The 18,799-nt window shown below is 46.7% G+C and overlaps 1 protein-coding gene across 1 annotated transcript in view; it reads left to right on the top strand.

Annotated features, from left to right (window-relative positions):
- The window catches only part of PAX5 (paired box 5), a 185,388-nt gene that overhangs the window by 102,039 nt on the left and 64,550 nt on the right, over positions 1–18,799 (top strand). The window contains exon 7 of the mRNA XM_082402370.1: positions 3,909–4,038. Within this exon, the coding sequence (XP_082258496.1) occupies positions 3,909–4,038 (130 nt within the window). The remainder of the gene's footprint in view (positions 1–3,908; positions 4,039–18,799) is intronic.

The following is an 18,799-nucleotide window of genomic DNA, read 5'->3' as shown; positions in this document are numbered from 1 at the left end:
GATGGGCCTCCCAGGCAGAGGTAGGACAGTGCCTGGAGTGGCTGAGGAGCAGCCAGTGGAATAAGGTTCCAGGGATCCCAGGAGACTGGGGAGAATGCCGTTGCCTTTAAAAATCTAGGCAGCTCAGGGGGACAGACAGTGGTGAGAAATTAGGGAATAATTACACAGCAAATGAAATGACAGCATCCCCTGATTCATGCAGGAGCAGAGCAAGAGCTGTGGAATCCCAGCAAAGAAAGAGATTGGGCTCAAGGCCAGCCCTGTTAGGTGGGGCGGTGGGAGACACAAATGGCAAAGGCCAGTGAGAGCTGGTTTATGAATCCAGCTGTCCCCTGAGCCCCAGCTCTTTAGGAAAGGTCACTTTACCTTCTGGCAACCATCGGTGGTTGGGAAACTGGGTTTTTGGACCTCCCACTGCACGTGTTACACAAGTTGAAGATTTTCGTGTCTTGAGAAGATGATTCAAAGCCAACTTTTGAAGTGACTGGACAAACCTTGATACTGAATTTATTGACTAAAACAAAATCAAATAACAGAAAGTCCCCTCCATCTGGACATTAAATAAGAGGCAGGATTGGCCACCCTCTCCCCATTTTCTTAAACCCAGGTTGGCTATGTTTTCTTGGGAATCAGAGGCTTTCCCTTGTGGACCCAGCTGCCTAGCCTGGAGTCTAGGAGGGGGCCAGGCCTGGTAGCGGGGTGGGGAGAGCTGTAGGGATTCTCCTCTTGGCTAGGACGCTGCCTGGCTCTCCTGAGGGTAACGGGTCATTCATTCATTTGCTCATCCAAGTGTTCATTGCACAGGCTCTTCAGAGTCGAATCCCAGCTTGTCTACTTTTTCATCTCCACCTCTTCCTCCTGCAGCTATTGGCATGTGCCTTGTTTTTGGATCACTCCTGTCTCACCTCTAAGCGTTCCTTCAGCTCTTCTCAGCCTGGGGGTCAGGGATTGCTCGGGCCCAAGATAAATACAGCCTGCCCAAGAAACCTTTCCTCACCACTTCCTGCCCCGTGTAAATGAATGGCTCTGTGCCCTTGTCCCTGTTGGATGGAGCTTCGGGGCCACGTGTCTTTTCCCTTGAGGTTTATGGATAAAGGTTAGAGAGCATGTCTGGTCTTCACGTGCCATCTTGCACACAAGAAAAGCTCAATAAATGCTAAGCATCCACTATGCTCATGTTCCAAGTAGGACACAGGAACATAGGGAAATGGGAGGCGCGGTCCTCACCCCGGGGTCCCAGAAACCCCAGAGACCCTCACAGAGGCATCTTGACCTCCTGTCTTTGCACACGACAATGCACTGAAGGAGGAGCTTCCATTGAGCTTTACTTCCTAATTTTTTAAGCAAATTAGGGGGCTAATGTCGTGCCCAAGTCCCATTCTGCGTAGGATAAAGTCTAGACAGTGACCTTTTCCCAATAGCTCCCTGCTTTATGGAATGAAGACTCTGCTGGGTGTGACCTATAGCAAGAAATATATTGTCATCTCCACCTAGTACACACATATCCACTTATATGGAAACAAAGATTAATGAAACAGGATTTACTCTTTCTATGTGTGAGACTCTTAGAAAATTTCTCTTCTAGACTACTCTATTTTCTGTTTTAAACGGTTGGTACTAGCAAAGTGATTTCATACCTGTTAAAGGGTTAGAACACAATAGGAAAATCATTAGGGTAATTGTGGAGATTTTGGAGTCAGATGTACCCAGGTTTGTATCCTGGCTCTGGCACCTGGAAGCCGTGTGACATTAGGCAAGCACTTTCCCTCTATAATAGAAGTCTCAGTTTCTTCATCTGTAAAATAGGAATAACACAGAACCTACTACATGGGGTAATTGTGAGGATTAAATGGGATAATATAGGTAAAGCTCCTGCCACAGAGTAAGTGATCAATAAATGTAAACTTTGACAAGGTCGTGAAGATTATGGTTTTTATTGTCCTGATACCACTTGGGACTCCTGCTTCCTGGGGAGTGGTAGTCATGAAGGACTTCCTGGAGGAGGAGGCATTGAAGCAAGGCAGCAGGTTGACCAGGACCCACTGCTGTCCTCACAGTGACCAGGAACTCTGTGTGAGCAACCCAGGGCCACTCATTTCCTTTTCCATGAAGGATAGACTTGTTCCCAAGGATTTTTGGCTGGACCTAGAGCTGACCATGTTAGTTAGATACCTTTGCCTTTCACATTTAGGTCTCTAATCCACCTGGAATTGATTTTTGTGTCTGGTGTAAAGATCCAATTTCTTTTTTCCCTCTTGTTTCTGAATGGATAACTGGTTACCCTGCATTTTTTATTAGAGTCTTATCCTTCCCTGCGGATTTGTACATCACCTCTCTCATATATCAAGATTCCATATATGCATGGATCCATTTCTGGACTTGATTCTGTTTCATTGGCCTATTTTTCTGTGCCTGTGCCAGTCCCATACTGTCTTAATTACTGCAGCTTTATAGTGATTCCTGATGTTGGGGAGGCCTGTCCCCCATCTTGTCCTACCTGGGCTGGCTTCGGGCCTGTGTTCATCTCTGCGTGTTTCAGAATCAGCCTCTGCCGGAGACGGGTGGAGAGCCCTGGGAGCTCTGGACAAGAATCCATCTCAGGGTGCCTGCGCCTGCAGTACCTCCTGGACTCACGGCTGCCATCCACCCCGCTTGGCATCTGAGCTGCCCTGGCAGTACTTTCTAATTCGTTTGCAGAGAAAAGTGCCAGGAACGTGCCTGAGCCTGAGTCCCCTCTGCCTGCCACTTGCCTGGTGGCTCCTCTGGTTTCCCTCCCAGTGGCTCAGTCCTCATCATCCTACCCAGGGTGCCTGCAAACTTCTATCAGAAGACTGCTCGCTTCCCTGTCCCTCTCTGCCAAGGACATAACCCTGGACAGACAGTAATGTGTCCTCCACTGGCAGTGCCAGGGTGGTAGAGGAAACTCCCTGCACCAATGCTTGGCACAACTAGACTCTTTGGTTTAGGTGTTTGCAGATATTTCTTTTACTGAAGATAGGCCAGGGGAGTAGGGGAGTGGAAGAGATCTGTCACTCATGCCTATACCGTAGTCTATCCTTGAGTGGGAAGAAAGGTTGGCATCTTCACAACCTTGCCTGGAGACCATTCTGACAGTGGTTTGGATGCCAGGGAAATGACTCATTGCAAGCTCTGATTTCATGAAATGGCTTAAAGAAAGGAGCATGACTCATGGGCCAAATGCTCATGGTTAGTGTGGACTTGGTAAATCAGATGTGCGCACCCTACAGTTTTCAGCATACAGGTGTTTACAGGCTTCCGGAATTCAAAAACACTTGCCAACTGTGACTCATATGCTTAGATATATTGGCTTTTGGGTGGGAGTTTATGGTGAACCATACCCTGTTGACACTGAACAAAGCCTTCTTCCCCTTGTGCCTCAGTTTACTCATCTGTGAAATGAGGATTTGGATTGAGTGATGGCCCAAATTCCCTTTAACCCTTGTTTCTGTGATTCTGCATCTGTGGTTTAAGGGCACAGAAATCAGAAACCTTTCTTTCCAACCTCTTGTCTACAAGACTCTTATTTCTGCCTTGCCTTTGGTTACGGATGTCTCTCTCCTCCTCCTTGCATTGAGGAGGATGGTTGTCTCTGGCTAGCTGGGGCTGGGTAAGGGAAACCTGCAGGCCATAAAGAAGCTAGGTTTGAATTCTTGTGCAGCTGCACTGAATCTTGTCTACCTCTTCACTTGGGGAGACTTGCTGATTCTCGATACCTGCCTTGTTCTGTCGAGCTGAATCTGCCCTCTCAATACTGGGGGTCCGTGAGCCCCCTGGGGGCCTTGGCATTGGCATGGGTTAGCTGGCTGAGCCCAGAATGTGATGGTGGCATTTGGCTGGGGTGCTTTGGAGTCTCAGTGCTGAGGTGCCTGTCTTGTTTCCTCTTTCAGACCGCCGATTATTCCACCATGGCCTCGCTGGCTGGAGGGCTGGACGACATGAAGGCCAACCTGACCAGCCCTACCCCTGCCGACATCGGGAGCAGCGTGCCGGGGCCGCAGTCCTACCCCATTGTGACAGGTGAGGGCACCTGGGGCATGGGGGGTGAGTGGCAGAGAGAGAGAGAGAAAGGACGTGTGTGTGATGAGGAAAGTGGCTTCTCGGTGCTTTTGGACTTGATTGGTCATCTTTGTCGTAATGAGGTTATGAGGTCCTGGAACAGGTCAGGCAGGGGACTGCTGGGGCCAGGAGGTGTGGCTTTGATGAGACATGGTTGTAGACGCTCTGGTAAAGCCAGAGGAGAACAAATGGCAAACGGACGATGGGCTGGGAGGGGGGCCAGGGAAGCCTCGTGTCAGAGGGGCTGGGTGATTTCGGGGCCCCTGTAGGTGGGGCTGAGTGTTCAGAGCGCTGGGATTTAGCCCTCTCAGGAGAAAGGCAGCCCTGTTTGGCATCAGCCTGGAGGATGAGTGGGATTCCTGGCAGATTGTAGGTTTCCTGGCAGGAATTTTAGATTTCCAGGCAGAGATGGAGTTAAGAAGGGCAGGAGGTTTAGGCTTCCTTTCTGGAAGGCTTGGGACCAGCTGCTTTAGCTGTCAGTGTAAAGATGAAGAGTTTGGGCCCTGGAGGCACACTGCTGGGTTTGAACTTGGCATTGACGAGCTGTGTACTCTTGGGTAAGTTATATAAGAATTCTGGGCTGTGGTTTTTAAATCTGTAATATGGTGATAGCACCCAGCCCACAGTGTTGCTGTGAGGATTAATGCTGTAAACATATGAGGTGCTTAGACTCTGGTCTAGCACACACAAGCACCCCATACATGTTGCGATTATTACTCCTCTCATGGTGGCTGGTCACGTCAGGCTCACTGCTGTGAAGGGGCTGGGCCAGGAGGGCGGGACCGGCAGACACCCCTCCCTGCTCCAGCAGCACCAGGATAATTTGGACGGACAGACGCAGCCACCAGCTCCGGGAGGCTGTCCGACCATGCAGGCAGAAGGCAGTCTTGGATACTTCACATGAACAGACAGTGAGGGGCTGGGGATCACACTTTGGCCAGAGCCTTGAGGTCCAGCCTAAGGTAGCGGGATGTCCCTGTAGGTTGGTAGGCAAGACACAGGAAGCAGTGACAGAGACAAGGGGTTCTGAGAAATGTGAGTGGGCTGTAGTTGCAACAGGGCTGGACTCGGGTTAGAACTTTAGGCGGGGCTGGGGGCCGGACGAGACAGGCTCTCTCACAGCCTCATGTAGGCCCGAAGGCAGGGAGGGCCCGGCTCTGAGACTGGGGCTCGTGGGGCTCAGGCAGGAGCAGACAGGACTCTGGTTGTAGATCTGGGCACTGCGTGGAGATCAGTTAAGAGGCAAGAGTGACTTGGTACCCTGTCTACCTGAGATGGGGCAAGAGCCTGGAGGGCTGCTGAGCCTGCAGGTGGGGGGGGTGTCAGTAACGGGGCACGGATGGGGGAGGCAAACCTCAGTCAGAATGAACTTTTCCTAACATCACAGGTGTCCCATGAATCCTCCCCCCTGGGGTCATGAGAGTCCGTGACAAGACCTCTGACAGCATTCCCATTTTACAGATGCAGAAACCAAGTCTCAGGGAGGGGCAGTGACTTGCCCAATATAAGGGGTAAAGGGGAGAGCTGGAGCCGGCCTTCAGTCTCCTGGGTCCTTATTCTTTTCAAAGAAGTACAAATAATTGGGTAGGGGGTTGTGGTAGGGTAGAAAGAAGCCTGAACTAGTTAATAACAATAATAAGTCACTTTACTGAGTAGTTATGGAGTACCAAATGTTCTGGTAGGTGAACTTGTTTTACCCTTAGGGGAGCCCTGGGAGGTGGGTACTCTTACATCACATCCACTTTGTAAACAAGGAAATGGAAGCCTGGGGCAGCTTGCCAGAGATCACAGCTAGTGAGCAGCAGAGGTAAAATTGAACACCAGGCCAGTACAGTCTGCTACTCTACCACACAGATAATCTGGGGGCTAATCCTGGCGCCGTCACTTCCTTGCTGTGACTTTGGATGTGTCTCTGACCTCTCAGTGCCCTTGTGAGGATCTCATGAGATCCCCGAGGGGACTGCTCTGCAGAGGGAGGGTTTGTTATTAGGGTTGGGGTTCATGGGTTTAGACAAATCACAGGAAGACATATTCTACCATCTGCACAAGCCTATTTAGATGGAAAATAATCCAGTAAACGCTGAGACTATAGTTGCATTTCCGAGACTCTTGTCTACTGACGTGGCAAACTGGTGGCCAGCTGCCCAAAGGGCTAATCTAGCCCACAGATATGGTTAGTTGGCCCCATGTAGGACTTTTTATAAATTTGAGTCAACATTGAAAATTTATAAATCTGGATCTCCGGCTTCCCTTGAAAAATAAGAAGATCTGGCCAGACTGGGCCGTATTCCCACATGGTCATGGGAGGCGGGGCCTTAGTGGCAGCAGCCCCTCGAGATATGGCCCCCGCCCACCTGCTTTCTCATTATCTTACAAGCCTAACCTGGAAAGGAATTTGAGTTGAATACTCCTGATTTAGAAAGTTGGTGCTAAAAGCCAGCTGGGTGGTTTAGCTGTCCAGGATCTGCAGAAGGTAAGTCTGGATGTGGGCTGGGTTTTCAGGTAAACCCTTGACCAAAGACTTGTTTGTATTATGATCAATCTATTTTAAAGTCACATCACAGAGCAGAAAAAGGATATAAATATCTCAAAGTCAGAATTACGCCTAATGTTGAAATACTAAAATTACTCTAATTATAAATATATAATACTTATATAATAGTATAATATTATAAATATAACCATTAGCTTTCTTGTAAGTAAACAATAGCTAGCTAGAAAAATAATAGGGGAAAACATTAACAATAGCATCAAAAAAAAAAAAGGTAGAATGCTGAGGAATAAACTTAACTTTAAAACTCCACTAAAGAGCATAAAAGAATAAATGGAGAGATATAGCTTGTTCTTAGGTAGGAAGACTCAGTATCATGAAGATGTCATTTCCCCTGAAGTAATATATTAATTCAAAGCATTTTCAATCAAAATGTCAACTTTTTAAAACTTGTCAAAATGACACAAATACTGGATAAATAAACACTCAAGGTAGCTAGAAAAATTCTGAAATAAAGAAATGAGTAAAACATAGCATATTTTAAAATGTTATGATAAAGCTACAACAATTAAAACTGTTACTGAAAGTGAAGTAAATAGACAAATGGAACAGCATGGAGCATCCAGAAATAGATCCAAATATATGTGGGTGTTTACAGATACAACATTGCAAATCAGTGGAGAAAAGATAAATCATTCAGTTAATGGTGTAGGGACAGTTAGGCCTGTTGGATCCATACCTTATTCTCTATATCAAAAGAAATTCCAGGTTGATCAAAACTTTAAATTTAAAGAATGAAATCATAATAAAACTAGAAAAAAAAAAAATAAGGGAAATTTTTTAATAAACTTCGAGTGGAGAAGGCCTTTTAAAATCTGTTCCAGGGAGGACTTCCCTGGTGGCAGAGTGGTTAAGAATCTGCCTGCCAATGCAGGGGACATGGGTTTGAGCCCTGGACTTGGAAGATCCCACATGCCGTGGAACAACTAAGCCCGTGCACCACAACTACTGAGCCCATATGCTGCAACTACTGAAGCCCGTGTACCTAGAGCCAGTGCTCCACAACAAGAGAAGCTACTGCAATGAGAAGCCCACGCACCACAACAAAGAGTAGCCCCTGCTCACTACAACTAGAGAAAGCCTGCGTGCAGCAACAAAGACCCAATGCAGCCAAAAATAAATAAATAAATTTATAAATCTGTTCCAGGGAATTCCCTGGCAGTCCAGTGGTTACGACTTTGCGCTCTCACTGCTGAGGGCCTGGGTTCAATCCCTGGTCGGGGAACTAAGATCCCACAAGCCGTGTTGTGTGGCCAAAAAAAAAAAAACCGTTCCAAATACAAAAGACAAAGAAAAATGATATAAACGACTGCTTAAAACAGAAACGTTTTATATATGTATGTAAAAACACCCAAAAAAACGAAGAATAAAAAACTTTTTTAAAGTGGAACACAAAGGACAAAAAGCTAATTTCCTTAATATATAAAGAGGTTTTAAAAAACAAATAAGAAAAAAAATCAGTAGAAAAGACAGGTAAAGCAAATGAACAGGAAAAAATACAGATGTCCAATGGCATATGAAAATATATGCACTTGACTCATAGTTTTAAAACTACAAATTAAAATAATCATGAGATACTCTTTTTTTTTGGCCACACCACGCAGCTTGTGGGATTGTGGTTCCCCGACCAGGGATTAAACCTGGGACCTCAGCAGTGAAAGCCCACGTCATAACCACTGGACCACCAGGGAATTCCCAGGAGATACTTTAATAAAACCCATTAGCTTATCAAAGATTGAAATGTTTCTTGAGGTCCAGTGTTGGAGAGGATATGAGAAACAGATATTTCCATACACAGTCATAGGTGTATAAATAAGTACAATCATTTTGGAAAGAAATTTGTCAGTAGCTATCAATATTTTAAATAGACATACCTACCATCTAACTCAGAACTTTTATACGCATTTTAAGGACTTTATCTCAAGATATATTCACACAGATGCACAGTGATACCTAAATCTATATAATAATGACAGAATTATTTATAATGAAAAACAAATGGAAAAAACTCAGTGTTTATCAATAGGAGCAGGTTAAATAAATTATGGCTCCTTCACACAATAAACTACTCTGCAACCATTAAAAAGAATTAAGTAGAGCTATCTGTGCTGACATGAATAAATGTTTAAGATATACTTTTAAGCAAATAAACAATTTGTAGAATAATATGTTCAGTATGATTCCATTAGTGTGAAAAAATATAAGGGACATACACACAGAGGCATGGACACACATGTGTAGATCAGATGCATGCATATGAGGATTCGGTAGGAGAAGATCCCCAGCCTCTAATGGGGCACTGTAGTGCTGTGCTGACACTGGGGTTCTCTGCTCAGTCCCACCCAGTGTCCCCTGGGGAATAACAAATATTTACATTGCCCCTTTACTCTCCTGAAATTAAGTTCATAAAAAATATAGCCTATCTTCACAAGTAATTTCAAATAAAATCAAAATAATACCCTAACTATAAGATAAAGGAGAAATGAAAGTGAAATTGTTTATAATTAACTGCTATGTACTTTGATAAGTAAGTATTCGGCATGTCTAAACTGCAAGACATAATGGAGTAGCCCAGGGCTCGCTCCATGCACAGAATCACTGCGAATGCAACAATCCCGAACACAGACTTACTGTGTTTCACATACTGTGAGTGGGATTTTACCAACAGGTGAGGAACTCTTGGCAAAGTTCCAAATAAAACAAAGTACAAGCTTTGCTCAGTTTACACAGTAGTTGCATTCCTAGAAAATTCAGTGTTTATTAAGACCATGGAAATTGCAAGGTCACATTTATATGGAAATGAAGTTCCGTTCTAGATTTAAAGAATTACAAGCAGATTTCTCACCTACCACCTATGTGAATGTTGGGCAGGACATGAAAATAGTGCAGGATAAAGGCAGATTCTTCGTTGTGTGGGACTGTTCCACCACAAGCCAATAACACCTGTCAATCATATAAAAGCTCCCACAAATTTTCAAAACACCCTCTGGGGGCAGTTGATGATCCCAGTGAGAGCTGTTAGAACACCTTGAAGGAATACCCCTGAGAGCTGTCAGGATGGGCCTACATGTCACCATGTGGCATTAATTTAATTCCACCTGTGCCCATGGATGTGTTGACACAGTTCTGAACTCTTCAGGGGAGGGCTGAGTCTTCCAGCCCCACCTGCTCCTTCTCCCCTCCTCACAAGGTGCTCAGCTAGACTGCCAGCCTGGGGTCTAGGAGGCGGCTGGTCTGTGTACTGCTCCACCCTAGCCCTCATGCTCCCGGCTACCCATGGAGATCTCATTAGAGAACGAGTCCATGTCTCTCCATCATTTATATGCCATGTTAAATTTTAAGTTAAACTCCTGCTCTACCAGCCAGGGCCACGGTTTAGAAACTGCTCACCATTTGCAAAGCAGTGACATGGCCCACCCGTTCCTGCATCGTCAGCAGTTTGGGCCTGTCCTGATGGGGACTAATTATCTGCAGGTGTATCCTTGGGCCACAGGCCTGCTGATGGGACAGCCACTGTGCCTACCTGCCAGGGAGGACAGCAGGTGGACACCAGCAAAGGACCCGGCAGTCTTGCCCCCGGCTGTGCCCACCTGACCCTTTGCCTGGGAAAACAAAGTAACGGGGCCAGCCTGTGTCCTTTCTGGCCCGTTCCCCTGAGGACCATCTCTTTGCATCACCAGTTGGAATGGGAGGTGGAGACTGAGGGAGGCTTCTTCTGGTTAAACAACTTTGGGAAACACCTGCCTGGTGCATGACCCAGGTCCTGGGGTCTGAGCCATCCCCTGGGCACTGTCCCCTCTAAGCAACAGAGACCATACATGGGCCAGTGGATGAGCACCCACGAAGACAAGACAGATGGCTGCCGAGTCCCCAGGACCACCAGCTCTGATTTGCTGGTATCCCCCAGGCTCAATGTTTGGAGTCTCTGTATCCCAAACTTGGTACCTGAAAGCAAGTAAGTCCATCCTCTTCCGCCTTTCTCATCTGAGCAATAGCTGAGGGCTGAAGGAAAGAGCACTAGACCCAGGAGTCAGAGGAACAGGTTTAAGCCTGGACTTTGCCACCTAACTGTCCTATCATTCAGCAAATAGCTGGTCTTCTCTGAGCCTCAGTTTTCCTATCTATGAAATGGGGATGACAATTCCTGCCCTGCCTGCCTCCTTTGGCTGTTTCGAGGCTATAATGAGACAGTGACGGGGAAGGGTTTGAGAGCCACTAAGGGGGCATCTGAGTGTGTGTGGGCCGGAAAGGAGATCTGGAGGGTCTGGGATCCAGTGTTGGGTCTTCCCAGCCTCCTCTGGGGCAAATATCCGACCACAGACAGGCAGGGTGGGAGGGTCCTTCAGAGCAACTGCTCACTTCACAGTTGGAGACACCCCGGTTCAGAGGTGGGAGGTGACCTGCTCAAGGCCACATCCAGTGAGTTAGAGCTGGATCTGGGGCTCATCCAGGGCCCTGGCTTCCACAGCCTGCTGCCAATATGTGGTTGGATGGACTAAAAAAAAATCCCAGTTTAAATTTCCAGAAGGCATTTCTTTTAGCATATGACTGAGAATGTCAGCAGCAAAGCCAGACTGCCTGGCCTTGAAGCCCAGCTTCTCCATATTCTAGCTGCGTGACCTTGGGCACGTTACTAGCCTCCATGCCCAAGGTCCCCATCTGTAAAATGGGGCCCAAGATAGCACTCCGTCACAGGTTTCCTGCAAGGATTTCATGCATGGTCCACGCAGTCTTGGGCCAGTGCTTGGCACATGGTAAACACTTAACGAATGGTAGCTATTAGTATGTTCCTGGGCTCTTGTACCAAAACGTCTGGCGAGGTGCCAGGCCTTTCTGAACGACCGTTTGCTTATCTCTCCGTGGGGAACACCTCCTTTGACCTGGTTTTTATGAGCGTTTTTGAGGCTTAATCAGACCAAACTAAATAAACCTCTTCACTCAAAATGAAATCATAATGAAAAATAAAAGCAAAAATACGAAGAATGCCTCATTTATCCAGGCGGCTGAAAGGTGCTGGAAATATGACAATAAAAGCTACAACACAATACAGCATGATACCCCGTAACCAAGCGCTCAGCCATGGAGTTTTCCTAGGAGCCCCATGGAAGATGCTAGGCTCTCAAAGTTGTGTGCATTGGAAGGGGAGCATAATATCGATAGTTACTGTGTATCAGGCTGTCACTCGGGGCTTAGCTGGTAAGTAAGTAAGCAAGTATGATGGTGGCCCTGGTGGATAGTCCCTCCTTTCACTGAGCTTACCTGCTGGGGAGAGCCAGACAATTCTCAGCAAACACAGAAAGAAATGTGTAATGTGATTTCATACTAGCAGGTGATCTGAAGAAAACTGGAAGAGAGAGTAGAGAGAAACGGGTTGGGGGCAGTGACAAGAGGGGTGGGGGATGAAGTAGAGCCTCTCTGAAAAGGTGGCATTTGATCTGAGACCCCAACCAGGAGAAGCCTTGGGAAGATTTGGGGAAAAGGCATCTGGACAGAAGATACAGCCTCGGGAAATGCCTTTTTTTTTTTAACATCTTTATTGGAGTATAATTGCTTTACAATGGTGTGTTAGTTTCTGCTGTATAACAAAGTGAATCAGCTATACATATACATATATCCCCATATCTCCTTCCTCTTGCGTCTCCCTCCCACCCTCCCTATCCCACCCCTCTAGGTGGTCACAAAGCACCGAGCTGATCTCCCTGTGCTATGTGGCTGCTTCCCACTAGCTATCTATTTTACATTTGGTAGTGTATATATGTCCATGCCACTCTCTCACTTCGTCCCAGCTTACCCTTCCCCTTCTACTTATCCTCAAGTCCATTCTCTACATCTGTGTCTTTATTCCTGTTGGGGAAATGCCTTTTAACTGTATAAATGAATGAGTGAATGAGGTGCTGAGAGGATGGGGCCATTTCTCAGTTCTTTCTCTGCTGCCAGTTGGGCCCAGCCCATAATCAGGCCTCAGGGACTCTGGAAGTTAGTGGAAACTTCGAGGTTGGGTAGCCCAACCCATCACCCAACCCTGGGATCTATTCTATATCAGGACTTGGTTACCTCTAGTGATGGGGATTTCACTAGCTCAAAGGCAAAGAATCTTCAAACAGGACTTACCTGAAGCTACTCTCCATTGAAGTGATTTCCTTTCCCACTGGCAAGCCAGAGCTGAGCTGTCGGCAAAGTCTAGGCCGGCATCCGTGCTGTGAACTCAGACCCAGGCACTGGCATTCTGGGTCCTCAGGGTCCAGCCCAAATAGTGCTTTTTAAACCTAAAAAAAAAAAAATCATAGCCCACATTTTACAGATCAGAGGAAAATAACCCAAATGTCCATGAGAAGGGGACTGTTCAATAAAGAAGAGCTCACCCGTAAGATGGAGTACTGTGCAGCTGCAGGAAAGAACGAGGAAGCGCTTTATGTCCTGACTGGGAAGATCTTGGAGATACATTAGTCATGAAAAGAAGCAAGAATAATATATACAGAATGCTACCTTTTGTGTAAAGAAGGGAGGGGCAATGGGAATGCGTATTTGTTCACACAAGCATACAGAAGTTCTGGAAGGATACTCAGTAACCATGTTTGGGCATAGACGATGAAGTGGGTGTAGGAAGAGGACTTCTTACTGAATATCATCTACATGTTAAATTTTTTGAACGTTATATATATATTAATATATCACTATTAAAAAGTTAAATTTAAAAATTCCTTTAAAACTAGGAGATTTCACATGAAGGCTAAAATGTCTAACTTGTTTTGAAAAATTGGAAGACTGTCCACCAGGGTCCACATTCCCACGTGGTCACGCTAGGGGAGCGTTGAGAAAGGGCCATCCCTTTACATCAGCCACACGCTCCTGTTTGTCCCAGACTCCACCTGGCCAGCTTCACTCACTGTCCTTGCCTGCTGCTCCCTGTGGGTCTTCCACCTGCCCCAGCCCCTCCTTCCTGTCTCCTCTGACACCTATTCCTGCCCAATAGAAACCCAGGCCAGGAAGGGCTGACCACAGGCTGTCCAACTGGCCTGCCTGTCCCTGACTCCAGGCCTTTGCTCACGCTGTTCTGCCTGTCTGGAATGGCTTTCCCCAAATATCAGCTCCGTGTATAAGCCATCCAGTGGGAAGGGCCTGGAGTGCCGAGTGCAAGGTTTTCCAGAATGTGTGACAATTAGGCATTTCAGCCCCGTGCAGTGATGTCACACTCTGTCCAAACTAAATGTTGTGAACCTGCTTCAGGGGACCACAAACCGGAGAGAAAACTCAGCACCCAAGATCGGAACTTTCCCCAGTAAAACAAGGCTATTTGCATTCCAGAAAGATTCAAGGTGAATCCAATTGGGGATTAAAGTATTTGTTAAATAGACTCACAGTTATAGATTCTAGAGAAACCTAGAATTTTGGAATCTAAATGTTTGGAAGGATACTCAGAGGTTCAGAGAAGGCAGAGGTCTGATCATTTTAAAACCCAAATGAAATTCAAGCATCTCTGTAATTAAAATGCACATCAAAGGAAAATATGATCTGCTTTCAGGTTAGCACAGTGTTCCTAAGAACTATTTGTTGAATAAATGAATTAATGTTTGTGTAAGGAGCAGTGTCAATTAAAAAAAATAATTTCAGGAGAAAGTACTCCAGTTGTTTCTGACCTTGTATTTTGTAGGATAAAAATAAACAAAGGTGGATGGCCATCCTGGTAATGCACTCATAGATTTTTACACTTGCGGGCAGCTTGGAAGCCGACCTTTCCAAATAGCCTTCGAGCAGGTCTCTGGGCCTCCAGCTTCCCAGCTGACCCTGCTGTGATCCATCTTCTTAAAACAGCGATTTCATTAGCTCGTCCTCCTGGTCAGAGATCTCCACTGCCTTGCCATTATCTGCAGGAGAAAACACACCAAACTGTAGCTCCTGGCAATTAGCAGGGTGGTTGCCATTCATCATTCATTCATTCTCTCATTCACTCACTCACCTCTCCATCAAAACCCAGCTCCTCCTTCGCATCAGACCTTAGCCTAGGCTGGGTCTTGTGGCTGTAGGGTCTCTGCCCTCAACATACCCATAATTTGATGAGGGGGGTAAATGTGGATACATGTACAGGGCAAAACAAAACAAATAAGAAAAAGAAAGAGAAATACCAGGGAGAAGCCAAGTGCTTTTGAAGGCGTGGAGGAGGGAAATATTGCTTCTCTATGACTGTGGGGTTTGGGAACATTTTGTGGGAGACCACATGGAAGCTGCTCTTGGGGAGCCACGAACTCTTGGTTTCTCTGCTCTGAAGCTTGGTCTAGTCTGTTGCAATACCCCCAGCTTTACTAATCCCTTTTAAATCACGAAGGAATACGTGCTCATTGTAAAATAAATTCGAATGGTACGGAAGTATATGTAAACATGTGATTGTATCCCTTCACCCCGTTCCTAGCCTGTTCTGCTGTCAGCAGAGTTGATGGTTCAGTAAATATCCTTCCAGAACCTTTTCTATGCATAAAAAACTATATCAGGTTACACACATATAGTTCATTTCCTACAAAGGGGTTTTTGCTCGTCATACTGTTGGTCAGTTTTTAAAAAATTTTATTTCATGTTTTATGGACACCCAACATGTCGGTAGGTCCAGAACCTCCATCCTTTCTAATGTTCTGGATGAACCATAATGAACTCTTCTCTAGCAGTATGGGCTAAGGAATTCCTACCTCAGGGCTAAGGGGTGAATCCCTCTCAGTATTTGATACCTGGGCTGCAGACAGAGAAGGACAGGGTCCAGGAAGGGGAGCGGGACGGGAACCTTGGCATCCACGGGCAGCCCAGGACTGTCAGCTTAGAGACGGCAGACTGGGGGCCTGGCCGCTGCCTCCCACGTGCTCAGGGGTATGGGAGGAGGAGATGTGGCTGCTCTGAGCTCATCAGGGGAAGCCACAGGGAGGCAAGCCGTAGCTGAGCGCAAAGAAGAGTTTTTTTTTAACAGTTTGAGCTCTCTGAAGCTGGAATAGGCTGCATCTGGAGATAATAACAGTGATAGCTAATGTTTATTGAGCATGTATTATGTGCTTTGGTTCATTTCACCCCTTACTCTATGAAACTAGGTACTATTTTTGTCCCAACTAACAGTTAAAAAGAAATTGCCTGAGTTCACACAGCAGTAAGTAGCAGAGCTGGTTTTCTCCTAACCCCTGTACTGTACTGCCTCTGGTGGTAATAAGCTCCACATGATCAGAGGTATCCAAGCAGAGCTCTTTCACATTCACCTGCAGCACAGTTAGACTGGCGGCCCCTGGGGTCTATGGAAGCTGATCAAACTGTAGAATCTCTTGTACAGTCTCTGGAGCCAGACTGCCTATCTTTGGATCTCAACTCTTATCCCACTTATGAATGGGTGACCTCAGTTGCAACTGGGTGTATGTGCCTCAGTTTGCCCACCTATAAAATGGGAATAGAAACTTGTTACATGGATTAAATGAGTTAATATTTCAGAAGCACTCAAAACTCTGCCTGGAACATGGTAAGTGCTAAATAAGTGTTGTTTTAAACATCTGGAGCTCAGGAAAGCTGCCTAAACCAGAGAGCCAGGTTTAGGGGTCCTCCACAGCAAGGGGATGGAGAAGGAGCTTGCCAGGGTTGGGATCTGTCCAGCGTGGAGCAGGCCTGATGGCTCCCTGTTCTGGATGTTCCACTGGCCTCCTGTATTAGTTTCCAGTTGCTGGTGTAACAAATTACGATGAACTTCACGGCTTAAAACAACACAGATTTATTATCTTACAGTTCTAGAGGTCAGAAGTCCTAAAATCAAGGTGTCAGCAGGGCTGTATTCCTTCTGAAGGCTCTAGGGGAGAATCCATTTCCTTGCCTTTTTCAGCTTCTTTTTTTTTTTTAAATTAATTAATTTATTTATTTATTTATTTTTGACTGCATTGAGTCTTTGTTGCTGTGCACGGGCTTCTCATTATGGTGGCTTCTCTTTGTTGCGGAGCATGGGCTCTAGGCACACGGGCTTCAGTAGTTGTGGTGCACGGGCTTAGTTGCTCCGCAGTATGTGGGATCTTCCCGGACCAGGGCTCGAACCTGTGTCCCCTGCATTGACAGGCAGATTCTTAACCACTGTACCACCAGGGAAGCCCTTTTCCAGGTGCTTGAGGCTGCCCACGTTCCCTGGCTTGTAGCCCTTTCCTTTGTCTTCAAAGACAGCAGGGTATCATCTTTTGTCCTCTTTGACCTCTGCTTCTGTTGTCACATCTTCTCTCTGTGACTCTGACCTTCCTGCCTCTCCCCTATAGGGACTCTTGGTGATTATATTGAGCTCACCCGGATAATCCAGGATGGTCTCCACGTCTCAGAAATCCTTGATTTAATTACATCTGCAAAGTCCCTTTTGCTTTGTAAGGTGACATATTCACAGGCTTTGGGGGCCATGATTCTGTCTACCACACCTCCCCAGTGCCCACTATAAAGGTCTCCTTGAGGACTCTGCATGATCTGGGAGGGGATCAGTACCTTTTTTGCTGCATCTGCCTGACTTCTCCCCACCACCTTTGTGAGCATTGGCTGGTCCTCACTGTGTCTCCTCCATCTGCCCCAGTATTGTGACAATCGTGCTGGAATACCTAGGGTCAAGAGACTGGAATATTGGTGCTCCTTGGAGATCATTAGCATAACTCTGAGCATATGGAGACACGGAGGACTGAGAACTCAAGTTCTCCCCACATGAGACAGCTCCAGAACCCACATCTCTTGGCTCCCCCTCCTTGCCAGACTCAGCCTTCCAGAACAGAACTTTCCCCCTCTCCTGTCCTCATTTCTCAGCCTGACTGGTCCACTGCCATCCGTTGGGTTCTATGCCTGATGGAACCCTTTATTCAGGCCTTTTTATCACCTTCCAACTCAACCACACCCAGTCCTGACTCCAAGCCTTTGCTTCTGCTGGTTCCTCTGCTTAGGATGCTCCTGTCATTTGCCCAGAGGTGGCGGTAGTCTGCTGTGAAAGGAAGAGCCATGGGCTGACTTGGATCAGGATCACAGACCTTCATCCCAGCTCTGTCATAACTCCCTGGTGACTTTGGGACACGCTTTCTCTCTCTGAGCCTCAGTTTTCACATCTGCCCAATGGGAATTTATCATCCTGGCTCATCCTCTCCTTGCAGGACTTCAGTGAAGTGTACGTGAGCTGTAAGAAGCTATAGCCTTTCTTTTGACCTGACTGTGCCAGGTACTCAGGTCCTGTGTCCCCAGCAGGGGGGGGTGAGTGTGACCTGGTGCAGGACTTTGCCTGTGAAAGGCTCTCACGACACCTGCTGAGGGTTGAGGAACCAGCAGGGCTGCCAGTCTCTGTCCATGTGACTTCAGGGCATGTCTCCAGGGAGCAGTCCTCAAGCGCCGCCTCCTTCAGGAAGCCCTCCCTAATTACCCCACAGTCAGAGTGATATCCCCCTCTCTGGGCCCTGGATCAGCCTACTTGTTATCCCATTGTGCCTTGACTTATGATTCTTTGTGTCCAGCCTAACTTTATCCTTAGACTATGAGGTTCTGAATTGTCTTCTGCCTACCATGGGGCATGGAACATTGTAGGTACTTGGGAAGTGTTTGCTGAATGGATGGATGGATGGACGGATGGATGGATGAACAAGTGAGCTGTCTAATATGTTGGTTTGCTACTAATCACCCCAAACCATACCCATCTAGGTTATTATCAAGGTTATCGACATGATTCACACACTCACGCACACATCTTTGATGAGCAAAAGGGACATTTGAATGCAAGGTATTATGACAATTATTATTTCTCTCCAAATGCATTAGCTTCTACTGGTTTGCAGCCTTTTTTTTTTCCCACCAATGTTCACAGCCCAGAAAAAAAATCTCCCTCTAATTTATCTCTATTAGCTTTTATTTTCATTACCCAAGAGGCTATAGAACTTCTACTCCCACCCCTAGATCTTCTATAAATGTTTGGTAAGGCTGGTTTGGGCACGAATCCTTAGGGGGCACCTGCTGCCTGTCCAGACTTGCCCATCCAGAGGAGTGTTGGCCTTTCTGGAGCCACTAGCTCCTTTTGTAACCCTCTGTTAACCCGGGTCCAGGATGGTGTCACATGCCCACCTCAAGGATAGGGGGGTCAAATAGCCTGTTTGGAGGGTTGGCCTCTGGAGTGGGGACTAAGGTAAGGGCTCTTTCCCCAGAGCTGGTCTCAATCCT

Source organism: Balaenoptera borealis (assembly GCF_965194805.1).
Source record: "Balaenoptera borealis genome assembly, chromosome: 8".
Taxonomy (NCBI): domain Eukaryota; kingdom Metazoa; phylum Chordata; class Mammalia; order Artiodactyla; family Balaenopteridae; genus Balaenoptera; species Balaenoptera borealis.
The sequence above is the reverse complement of the archived record's forward strand: the minus strand, read 5'-3'. Positions and strand labels throughout refer to the sequence as shown.